Here is a 12,773-nt window from a genome sequence, read left to right as displayed (position 1 = left end):
ATGGGTACGAACTTCATTCGTTGCATCGACCATGCGTTATCCAAGTCTTTGCAAGTGCCCTTTTCGAAAGAGGAAATATTTGCGGCAGTTACAACTTTGTCCGGGTGGAAAGCCTCTGGTTTTGATGGTTATCCTGTGGACTTCTATCGCACCTTTTGGACGTGTGTTAAGGGTGATATTCTGAGTATGTTCGCTGGGTTCTACCGCAACAGTCGGTTACCATCTATCTATTATCTGGCCATTGTATCTCTTATTCCTAAAGACGCTACGTCGGTGGACATAGCGTGGTACCGTCCTATCTCGGTCTTAGGGGGAATCTATCGGATCATCGCCAAGGTATTGGCTACCAGGATGTGATCTGTCGCTAATCAGATCTTTTCAGATGCTCAATTTGCCTTCATTCCCCATAGACGGCTGCAACATTCATTTATTTTGGCCACAGAGGTGGTTCACTCTATGAAGTCCAATGAGAGGCCGTTCTTTACTCTTAAACTTGACTTCCACAAAGCGTATGACTCGGTGCACTGGCCTTTCCTCTTTCACATGTTGGAGAACTTTGGATTTGGTCGGCGCTTCTCTAGCTGGGTGCGTGAGTTGGTCACTAATGCACAATCTCAAATTCAGATTAACGGGGCCTGTGGTAAGCAGTTCAAGGTTGGGTGTGTTATTCGGCAAGGATGCCCCTTGTCCCCTCTGCTTTTTAACGTCGTTTCTGAAGGCATTGTAGTCTTGCTCAAGAGGGCCGTGGGGTGTGGTTTTATTAAGCCACTAGGAGTTCAGGAGTTCCAGAGCAATATTCTTACTTACGCAGATGATATGATTGTGTTCGGTGTTGGATCCATCAAACAAATGTTAAGAGTCAGGCTCATCATCCTCTTCTTCCTATCGATGTCGGGCCTCTCACTAAACAATGATAAGTGATGCATGTCCATGATCAATGTTTCTCCGTATATGCAGGCCATTGGGCAGAAGATCTTTCAGTGTGCCACTTCGGATAAGTTTTTCTTCTACCTTGGTCTGCCGCTTCAGCTCTCACGGATTCCATCAGGTGCTTGGAACGCCACTCTCCAAAAGGTCAGACTAAAATTTTGACTTGGCAAGCCTCCTACCTTTCGATTGCCGGCAGACTTACTCTCATCAAGCATGTTTTAAATGCGATGCCAGAATTTATTATGTCTATGTTCCTTATGCCTGTGGGGATCAATAAGAAGCTCTCTAGAGTATTGACCAGGTTTCTGTGGTCTGGGCAAGGTAACAATAAAAAACGTCACCTTGTGGGTTGGGAAACGATAAGGCTACCGCAGAATAGAAGAGGTTTGGGGATTTCGGACTCTAGGTTAAGAAGTATTGTTCTGGTTGTTAAGCAAAGTTGGCTTGCACATCAATCGGGGTCCCCTTGTGCGAATTTCCTTCAGGCTAAATATGGATCAGTGGAGTCTTTGTTTGGGGGTCAGCACGCAATTAGGTCGCCCATTTCGCATCTGTGAAGATCGTGGATTCAAGCTTGGTCTGCTATGTGGGGTGGTGAGGACGACGACGTCGCTCAGAGCCAGTTCCTTTGTAGAGCGATCACCCCGAATGGCTCTGTTCGCACTAAAGACACCTACCTTTCTCTCCTTCCGGCAGGTGTGAATCGGTTCCATATGAGAATTATCTGGGGCAAAGGTCCTCCTCCGAGAGTGTGCTTCTTTGCTTGGCTTATTTTGCATGATCGGGTGCAGACAGATAGCTTCCTCAAGTCTATAGGTTTCTGTATTGTGAGTAAATGTGTTCTCTGCGAGAGGGTCGAGGAATCTGCGTTGCACCTATTCTGGGAATGTCAGGTCTTTCAAGATATCTTTAAGGTTACCTGGAATAAACCGGTCGTGTCTGTGCGCCAGGAGTCTTTCACTGTAGACCTCTTGTGGGGACCCCAGCCAGTTCGTAGATGTAAAAGTTGGCGGATCATTTGGAGAACTTGGTTGCTCTCTTTCTGGTGGGCCGTTTGGATGTCACGCAACAATGCTATTTTCAGGCAGACCCTGGTTAATTTCAACAAGTTAGTAAATTATATTTTGGCGGATGTATACACATCGTTACGCATATGCCTTCCGGATCTTCAACGCCACTTGCCGCTAAGGCCTCCCCCGGACCTGGACTGATTGCCTCGGTTTTTATCTGTATTTTGTGTCTATTTTTGGATTATGTGTTCTTTGTCTTGTTTGTCGGTTTCAACGGCTGTTGAACCTGTCGTAATGTTGATATCTTTGATTCGGCTCTCTCTCTCTCTCTCTCTCTCTCTCTCTCTCTCTCTCTCTCTCTCTCTCTCTCTCTCTCTCTCTCTCTCTCCCCCCCCCCCTTCTTTTGCGTTGAGAGCCTCTTTCTCCATATCTCTCTTTTTCCCTCTCTTTGACCCATGCCTCCCTCTTCCCTCTTCTTTTGGGGCTTATGCCCATCCCACCCCCTGCGTGCATCTTGCACTTTCTTCAATCCAGAAGGCTTTGAACGACTAGGGGCTAGCTTTCGCTCTTTGTCGATAGGACGTTTTTGTTGCCCTCCCTTTCCGCTTATTCTTTCGGGTGCTTTTCTTTCTCTCGGAGACATTCGCGTCCTGTATATCCTCCAGATCGTTGCTCCCAAGCGACGTCAGGTGATTCTTGTGGGCCATCAGGGTTGAATCCCTTCAAGCGTGCTCTGTCGACGATATGCTTCGAGCTTCTTTTTTCTACTACATCTCTTCGAGTTCGATCGTCGGCTAGGGCTGGCAGGAGGTGATTGCATCCTGACAATGCTCTTTCTTCAAAAAACTCAATAGGTTGCATCTTCACCGGGCTTTAATTGCAGAGTGACTGGTGGTGTGCGGATTGTATGTCTCTCAACTTTCGTAGGTGTCAAGCTTGCTTCCATTGCTCCGCGTCGTTCAGGTCTAGGCGGCACCCGGTATTCAGGCACTCTACGGCGGCTTCCTCTCCTTCCTCCTGCGGTCGGGCCTCATCGTGAATTTTGCAACTCTCTCGCAAAACCTCGTTCTTGCCTTGGGTCCAGATAGGCAATTTGCAAGATCCTTCGTCATTTTTTTGGGTATCAAGATCGACTCCTTTTGGGTTAAGACACTATCGTCACCGACCGCACCGATGTCGTTCTCAGGAAAGCATTTCAGTCGTAACCTTCTCAGTCGCATTTGTCCCGGTGGTTTACTCAACCTTTTGGGTCGGGTTGGGTCCTACTATGTTTTGCCAGTTTCCCCTCATCTTTGTGTTGCTGTCGTATCTGAGGGTGCGTCTTTCGATGATTATGGCAAGTTGGGGTTGCAGGCTGCGTGTTTTGGGGTGGCTGCAATAGAGTCGCCTTTTTTCTATTCGGTGGAGTCTCAGTTCTTAGGATGCACCTTTGCTCCGAACGGCTCTTTCCGTGCTAAATGATGCTACCTCTCTCTCCTTCCTTTGGGGGTGGATCGGTTCCCGACAAGCCTTATCTGGAGCAAATGACCGACTTCTCGATCTCGTTTTCTGGCATGGCTCATCTTACACGATCGGATGCAGACTGATAGCTTCCTCAAATTCATCAGATTCCATCTTCCGAGTAAATATGTGTTGTGTGAGACGGCCAAAGAATATGCATTTCACCTATTTTGGGAGTGCACTGTATTTCAAAACATCTTTAAGGTCACCTAGAATAAGCATGTGGTCAGCGTATGCCAGAAATCGTTCGTCGATGACTTGTTGTGGGGTCCTCAACCAGTACGTCAGTGCAACAAATGACAGATTATTTGGCGAACTTGGCTTCTCTCGTCCTGGTGGGCCGTTTGGATGACCCGCAATAATGCCATTTTCTAGTATATTCCGACGGTTTTCACTAAAATAGTGAATCTTATCTTGGCAGACGTGTATGCCATTCTGCGCATCAGCCTTCCTGAGGTTCAGCGCAATTAGCCTCCATCGCCACTTCCTGAACCAGGGTGACGATCGTCGATCAACTGTATTTGTATCTTGCTTTCTTTTCTGGGCTTCTTGGCTTGTCTTGGGCCTCTTTTTTTTGTATTTTCTGGCAAGTTCAATGTTGGTTAAACCTGTTTTTCGCAATGTTGATGGTTATAGTTCAGCTCTCTCTCTAGCCCTCCGCCCATCGCCCTCCCCTCGATGGAACGATCCCTCTATCTCTCTCACTCTGGCCTTCTATCGTCCCTGCGACAGTGCGACCCCTCTCTCTCATTCTAAGATGTACTATGATTTTTATAGAGGAATCTCCATATTGTTTTGCCCATTTATTATGGGTTTTGTTTTGTCTTTTAAAGCTTCATAGATTTTTGTCAAATGACATGACACAAAAAATGTTTGTTTTTCTTTCATTGAAGTTGAAGACTGCCTGTATGTTGACAATACATTATGTTATTTTTAATTAACATAATTTATTATTAGGGTTTAATTTTTTTGTTTAAATATTTTTGAAATAGCATAAATGTTTAATTAGGGTTTTGTATATGTGTGTTATTTTTTTTAATTAGCATTAAGCATGAATAATAAATGCTTGATTTTTTGTTAGAATATTAGGGTTTTATTTGTTCTTTTGCATAAATTTGTCATTTCTTTTAGGATTTTGGTTATTGATTTGGATTTTTTCAAATAACATAAATATATAATCAAGGTTTTAGGGTTTTTTTATCTGGTATTTTATTTTTAATTATTATTAAGCATAATTCCATTAATAAATGCTTGACTTCAGTTATCATACCCCTAAATCTCTGGTTTTTATTAAGATTTAAGTCTTTTATTTTGTTTTTTCAAATGACATAAATATTTAATGAGCTTTTTTTTTCAATTAACATAACTATAATGTTTAGGATTTAAGGGTTTTTTTTTTTTTTAGAATAAAGTAAATGCTTAGTTTATGGTTTTAAGTTGTGTGTGTATTTAATTACCATTAGGAATGAATTTGTGAATATTATGTGGTTTGAATATTAAGAGTTTTTTATTAATGAATAAAAAATACATAATTTATAATGTTTGTAGGGATTAAGGTTTTGGTTTGGTTTTTTAAATAACATAAATGTTTAGTTATGTCTTAAATGTTTTTGTATTTTTTTTTAATTATCATTAGGCATGGATATGTGAGTATTTCAAGATGTGATTTTGGTTAAAAAAATTAGTATTTTTTTATCACTTAGCATGAATGCAAAATATTATGTTGCATGTAATGATTAGTTTTGTTGTTTTAGAATGATGTAAATGTTTAGTTTATAGTTTTAAGGTTTGTGTTTTATCTAATTAATTACCACTGGACATGAATACGTGAATATTGTGCGATTTGATTTGGGTTAGAATATTAGGGTTTTTTATTTAATATAGATAAACCATTTATGATGTTTGTAGAAAATAAGGTTTTAATTTGGTATTTTGAAACATATTGTTAGTAATTTTTTCTAAAAAAATATATATCGTTAGAAATTATTTTTTTCATTTTTACTTTGTATTTGTGTCCACCCTAGCTTAGAATCCGGGCTCCACCCTTGTTTAAGGGTACCCTTAATCTGATACCTTTATGCTATATCATGAAGAGACAACAAAACAGGCACAGAACAAGCCACTTTCCATTAAAAAAAAAAACTAATTAACAATAGTATTTAAAGGAACACAACACCTGTGTAAATTGGTGTATCCTTGTAACATCATGGCAGGTTTTATTTGTATAAAGAACCCCGTTAATTTAAAAAATAAAATTCCTGTCCCACCATTACATGCCACGCATCAGTGGGAATTTGTCAACCACTGGATCTGCTTTGCCGCAAGAAAAGCGTCCTTGTCGTAAGCAACGACGTAAGAGGGAAAAAAAAAATACCACCTGAAAGTCATAATGCACGGGAAAGGTTGGTGTGGACTAGGGGTGGCAATTTCTGACACGACCCGCCAACCCGCCTCTTAGGCGGGTTCGGGTTGGGCTTAAGCCAACCCGTTTAATAAACGGGTCGACCCGCGTAACCCATTTATTAAACAGGTCGGGTTCGGGTTGGGGGTATGCCAACCCGCCAACCCGGCTGACCCGTTTAATAAACGGGTTAGGCGGGTGGGTCAACACGCCAACCTGACCCGCCAACCCGTCTGACGACCCGTCAACCTGCCAACCCGTCAACCCGACCCGTCAACCCGACCCGCCAACCTGCCAACCCGATCCGTCAACCCGCCAACCTGAAAACCCGTTTACCCGACCCAACCCATTTATTAAATGGGTTGACGGGTCGTGTCGGGTTACCCGTTTATTAAACGGGTCGGGTTCGGGTTGAGGTATGCTGACATGCCAACCCGCCAACCCGACCCGATTGCCACCCCTAGTGTGGACCTTGTCCTGAAAAAACAATATCAGAATGAATCGATTGAATTGGCCGAGTCTAATCGATCAGAACATAACCGATTCGGTTGCTCAGGCCACCTAACGCATGGTAAGAAAAAGCCACCTAAAGGTCTCCTCTCTCCAGAATGCTACGTACCTCTCAGACTCCTAATATATATATATAGGAATGTTACTTTATATTGCTACTGGAGACATGGAATACTTCCACAGGGCCATCCTGCTTGTCCAGATTGTGGCGTGCCTTCTGTCATGCTCACTCCCATTGCAGGCTTTGTCGAAGACTCACTATCACGACTTCGTTGTAAGTGTTCCTAACCCATCTAGGACCTCATCATACCAAGTGCTTGGACTCAAAAGACGGCCTTTATTTTTTGTTGTGTTTGATACACTGGACAAACGGCACGCGGACAGAAATGCAAGGCGTTTGTCCGATGTACTCATCAGTCGCACTGTTGCTACTCGGTGCATCCCGATCGAACAGCGTGTGGTGCACATGTCAAATGCGTGATGCATGCATGCCAAAGGGGCTGCTTTGTCCCTGCGGCAGTGTGTGCTCCTCCGCAAGTTGGCATGATGAAGCTACGCTAAACATTAAATATATAACCAAAATTGGTAGCTGCTCACTCGATAGGTTGTAAAAACTAAATCACTCACCCTGAGCGTCCATCACGCAGCGTCGTTTTGCGCAAAAAATACTTTTACTAGCTCTAAAATAGCACCTGTAAAAAGTCTCAACAGGACACTTTTACTGGCACTTTTAGTGTGCCAGTAAAATCAGTTTTGTGCAAAAAAAGATGCTGAGCATCCATTGCACTTTAGGGTGAGTGAGATTCGTTTGAGCACCTAACGAATGAGCAGCTCAGCATTACTCTTTATATATATAGAGAGAGAAATGGATAGGTGCATAATGAAATATGCTTAATGATACGCGCTTAACGAGTTTTTCTGCTCCTTGGGTGTTTTTTAGCATTTGCAATCCCATAAATGAAATGTGTTGGTCATGATCGATTTATGAAGAATCCACGCCTTGATCACGTGTTTTCAATAAAAAATTGATATTTGAAGCCTCTAAAATTTATAATCTTAAAATGCATAAATGATTGACTGAAATTATGACCATCTTTTTAGTAATTAATAACCTCAAAGGTGTTAACATAGTTCGAGCGGGCCTTGGCTGTCAGACGGAAATCTGGTGTTCCACTTCTGTTTTGTTGTGTAATAGCAACAATGTTTCTAGTTTGTCTTTTTGGAAACATCTGATAAAGTTGAATCGATACAGAGAAGATTAACATAAATCGAGAAATGATCCAATTTTTTCTGTCGAAATAAAACAATGTCTCCAGTTCCAGACGTTGTTTTTCAAGTGAAAATATGGAAAAAAAAAACGATCTTTTCAGTAATTATTAGAGGCACTAAACGGAAATATGCAATTATCATAACTACTAATTGGACATTTCAAGAAATTCAGACGTACTAATTTACATATTTGAAGCCACTAAATTTGGAATTTTAAGACAATATAACTACTGTAATATAAATAAAATAGGCACCAAACAAAAATATGTGATGGGTGTTTGTGCATTTAATAAGTACTGGCCGGTGGGTGTTTGGAAACTGGCAGTTGGGATGAGAGTTTATGGCATTTGAGAGTGGAAGCGAGACTGTCTCCCCTATATATGTATTAAAGAGTGGATTTCTTGGTTACCACCTATCAAATCCAGAATTTTGACAGCTACCACTTTTCCAAATGCATAAACTCCCCAGGACTACCAGTTTAAAAACAGAGGTATCAAATCAGAAATTTTTAAAGAAAACAATGTGGTTTTTGGAAAGTTGGGTTTGATTTGGATCTGCGCAATCCCATACCTGACTAATCAGATTCGGATATTGAGGTTCAGACTTAAATTTACTTTTGCCGAATCAACCCAACTCAAAAAAATGAAATCAAAATCCAACTATCAGTCAAACCGTACCCTTTAATCACAACTAATGTTCACATTAGCCTTATACGCATTTTATTAACCTATGTAGCAAACTTCATATCATTACTATATGAGGTATCATTTCAAACATTTAGTGCATATCAATATTGTCTGACAAATCTTTGTCTTAAGTTTTAAAACATTTAACACGTGGCCTGCACCATTGAGGAAAAGAAATGCTGAACAACTCGAACATTTTCAACTCTCAAACATGTTTTCCAATATAAGGAACAGAATCCTATCAGATCAACATTTTAAGCTGAATCCCAATCCGAAACTTCATAATATCTTATCTTTTAATACCAAATTTAACTAAATGGATTGGGATCGATCAAATATCAGACCAATCCCGCACCATTGACATCCCTATCACAGTCGTCTCTCCAAACTGATTTTTGAGGTTGAAGCATTACCATGTTTCAAGTATCACAGTCGTATCGTCTGCCACCAAATATTCCTGCCATTGATTTGTGGTAGAAAACTGTGGAACATGGTCATGTATCAGGTGATAGGGACCAAGGGGAGTAATCACAAATAGGAGGTATTGGATCAGCTGCACCTGAAGCTCTGTTCATTGGATCCTTATATCGAACATTTGGTGCGCATGGCTTGACGTGAAGCTCTGTTTTGCAGGTGGCTAATACCAATTACACGAGATTGTGTTCAACTAAGGAAATCCTGACAGTCAATGGACAGTTCCCTGGACCAACTTTATACGTTAACAGAGGCGACAGATTGATACTCACTGTGTACAACCAAGCAGCTTACCCAGTCACTATCCACTGGTATATCACCTTTTTCTTTTATATGCAGTATATCACCTAATTTTTCTCATACATATTGTGATGTCTTAATATCATATCTTATAAATGTGAACCCTCTAGTTTATTCAGTGGAAAACACGTACTGATCTATTATTCTTGTGATTATCCTAGTAAATAATAAATCTTACAAAGACAGAAGGATGGTAATGGAAGCAAAAAAAGTTTTTTCTTTATTATTTCTCCTTAAAAGTGCATCTTTATTAGGTGTTCTTAAAATGGAAATACTAATTTCTTTGGGCATTTTTTTTTTTTCCTTTTCAAAAAATGAATGTGTTACATTGCATGTTTGTAAGTTTTGCACAAACATGGTTAATTTATTAGGGATCAAACCTTGGATCATATTATTTTGTTCTAAAAATATGATTTTTGAGTCATAAAATTTTAGTATGCTGTGGATCACTGATTTTTGAAGCCCTTAAAAACATGCTTACATGTCACAATCATACTTGAAAAATTAAATTTTTTTTTTCTTAAATTGCAGGCATGGACTATTGAACCCAGGGAATCCTTGGTCCGATGGCCCGGAGTACATCACCATGTGTGGCATTCCATCGGGTGGGAATTTCACCCACGATCTGTTTTTCACAACGGAAGAAGGGACCATTTGGTATCATGCTCATAGCGACTGGACACGCTGGACAGTCCACGGTGCTGTGGCAGTCTACCCAAGGATTGGAACCACCTATCCATTCCCTGTACCATACAAGGATTATGTTGTGGTTTTAAGTAAGCCTCGCTTGACTCATGATGTCTTCTCTCATTTTTAGACTTTTGTAATCGTTTGAACCCGACATACACCATTAGTGTGTATGTGTGTGTGTGTGTGCGCGCGTGTGTGTGTGTGAGAGAGAGAGAGAGACGAAAAGCGATCAACATTACTTAAAAGTGAAACTCAACAAAGCCTTGAGTCCCACAAGCACAAACACAACACCAACGTGAGAACACCGTTAGCACAAGAACAGAAAAACCCGAACACAAACACAAACAGAAAACTCATCAAGGACCACAGACATCTAGAGAGAGAGAGCAGGTTTAGCCTGGTTTGGTGAAAAAAAAAGCTGAACCCGATTCAGCGATCTGGTTGGATTTGGTAGCAAATGTTCCTTGGATTCGGTTTCCAACTCCAATCAAGACAAACCCAATTACTTGGATTTGGCATTGCCAGATCTGACCCTAATTTGACCTGTTTACATTCACACACACACACACACACACACACAGAGAGAGAGAGAGAGAGTCCTTTAAAGATAAAAGATTTCCTTTTATTCATATAAGAATAAAATGAAATTTCTTATATGATCGACAAAATTGTCGTGTTCACTTTTCTTCTGAATTACTTTAGGTGAATGGTGGAAAGTTGACGTGGTGAGGATGGTTGAATATACATTATTAACCGGAATTGCCTTCCCCAAATCTGATGCTTACACCATAAATGGCCAACCAGGTGACATGTACAATTGCTCAAAAGCAGGTAAGAAATTCGTAGCTTACCCAATCTTATCGAATGAATGAAAGGAAGGTTTTGTTGGATACTTGCAAATGCTTTACAGCATTTTCATTCATCTAGCTGAAGTAATTAAGGTTCTGTTTGGGAGCCTTACATTGGGATGGAAACCCCATTTTTATGTATAGCTAAAATTTGGTTTTGTCGAAATGTGGTGCTAAAGATGGAGTTGCCAAAAAACATCCTGTTGTGAATGGTGTTGAAATGTGTTCTCAGGGCTGCCAACAAAAAAAAAGATAAAGTGAAATCACATTGCACATTTCAAATGTGCTGCTGCACTTGAGTACCCACCATCTCTACGGGAAAGATGGAGGGTGCTTAGGTGCATGGCACATCAAAAATATGCAATGTGATCGCACCTGTTCCAGCCTTTCTCGCTGCCAACTCCATGTTTTGGGAAACCCCACTGCTCCCAAACAGTAGACTGCATTGGGATCAAATAGAGACTAAATGTACTCTATTGTTTTTTCTTCACCTTCTGCTGCTGCTAGGGAAAATATAAGAGATGTGCTTGTTATTCTGTCTTGAAACCCGAAAACATCATCTTCATTCCTTGTGAGAACAAGGAGATCCAGTTGGATGTGACAAGTTACTGGAAAAGCAGAAAATGGAAATCAACAGAAGATAAGTAGATGACAAAAAGAAAATAGAACAAATAAAGAGCAATTTTCCTAGTCCAGAACAGAGTACTAGGGCCCAAACAGAGCTTATCTCTATTCTGTCTCAAACGAAGGACCCGGTAGAAAAGGTAGGGGATTCCCAGTTGTCTATGGCACAAGGACACGCCATTTTATATGTAATTGCTGATCCTGTTATCACACGAGTGTTTTTTGCTGCATTATGAAGATGCGGCCATCTACTTTATTCAATTTTTTTAGTGAAAGCCTTGATAACAGTGTTTTAGAGGTTAATAATATTTTTAAACTAAGATCTGCCTTAGACTTGGAACACCTTGTTTAAGTTATCGAACATGCTCCCTGATCCTTTTCTTCTCTGCAGAAACTACTCGATTTCTATTTGAGCAGGGTAAAACATACCTTCTTCGCCTTGTCGGTGGTACGATGAGCGCTGGGCACTTCTTTGCCATAGCAAATCATACACTTACAGTGGTTGGTAGGGATGGAAGCTATCTCAAGCCTTTCAAAAGAGACTTTGTCCTGATAAACCCAGGACAAACAATGGATATTCTGGTAGAAGCCAACCAACCAAAAGGACTATACTATATGGCAGCCGGCCCTTACATTGCAACTAATGAAACACAGTACTTTGATACCACCATAACCACAGCAATAGTGGAATATGAAGGCTACAACACTTCCCAAACCTCACCGGCACGTCCATATCTTCCTGGTCCTCTTGATTCAGTAGCAGCATATCATTATACTATTCAACAGCTAAGTCTGGCATCCAAAGATCACCCTGTTGATGTTCCATTGGAAGTTGATTCAAAGATGTTCTTCACGGTATCAATGAATCTTGAGCATTGCCCTGCTGACAGCAAATGCATAATATATGCTACAAGGGTTGTTTCCAGCATAAACAATATCACATTTGTTAGTCCAACAACTGACATTTTGCAAGCCTACTATGGAAGCATCAAGAATGTTTACACTACTGATTTTCCAAGCTTTCCCCCGTATATGTTCAATTTTACATCTGAGGATCTTTCATATGATCTTTTATATCCAACCAATGGAACAAAAGTGATGGTGTTGAACTATAATCAAACAGTTGAGATTGTGTTTCAAGCTACCACACTACTAAAAGGAGAAAACCATCCAATGCATCTACATGGGTATGGTTTCTATGTGGTTGGACGAGGCTATGGGAACTTTGATCCGGTGAACGACCCGTTGAAATACAATTTGGTGGATCCTCCATTGGAGAACACGGTTGGACTTCCATACAGAGGATGGGCAGCTGTGAGGTTTAGAGCAAATAACCCAGGTATTACACTTCCCTTTTCATTCCATTATTTTGCTTGGTACTATTTCATTACTTGTACATGAGGGATGTTACAGTAATAGAACTCAGTACCTTGCAAGGCCCCGAGGACGGACAGAGTACTTGGTCCAATCACTGACAGCCACACCTTCATACCAAGCCCCCGAAACCCCTTCTTTTCCTTTTTGAAGGAGG

General features: G+C 40.9%; 1 protein-coding gene across 1 annotated transcript; it reads left to right on the top strand.

Annotated features, from left to right (window-relative positions):
• Positions 1–456: 456 nt before the first annotated feature.
• Positions 457–12,369, top strand: LOC149834485 (laccase-14-like). The gene is made up of 8 exons (XM_090009378.1): positions 457–858; positions 958–1,074; positions 1,722–1,823; positions 8,940–9,091; positions 9,612–9,856; positions 10,473–10,601; positions 11,634–12,270; positions 12,366–12,369. Exons 1-8 carry the CDS (start codon positions 457–459, stop codon positions 12,367–12,369), a joined length of 1,788 nt encoding a protein of 595 aa, XP_089865504.1.
• Positions 12,370–12,773: the final 404 nt, after the last annotated feature.

This window comes from Nuphar pumila, chromosome 6, assembly GCF_984573655.1.
Source record: "Nuphar pumila chromosome 6, dmNupPumi1.hap1.1, whole genome shotgun sequence".
Taxonomy (NCBI): domain Eukaryota; kingdom Viridiplantae; phylum Streptophyta; class Magnoliopsida; order Nymphaeales; family Nymphaeaceae; genus Nuphar; species Nuphar pumila.
Note: the sequence above shows the minus strand (reverse complement) of the source record. Positions and strands in the feature narration are given on the sequence as shown.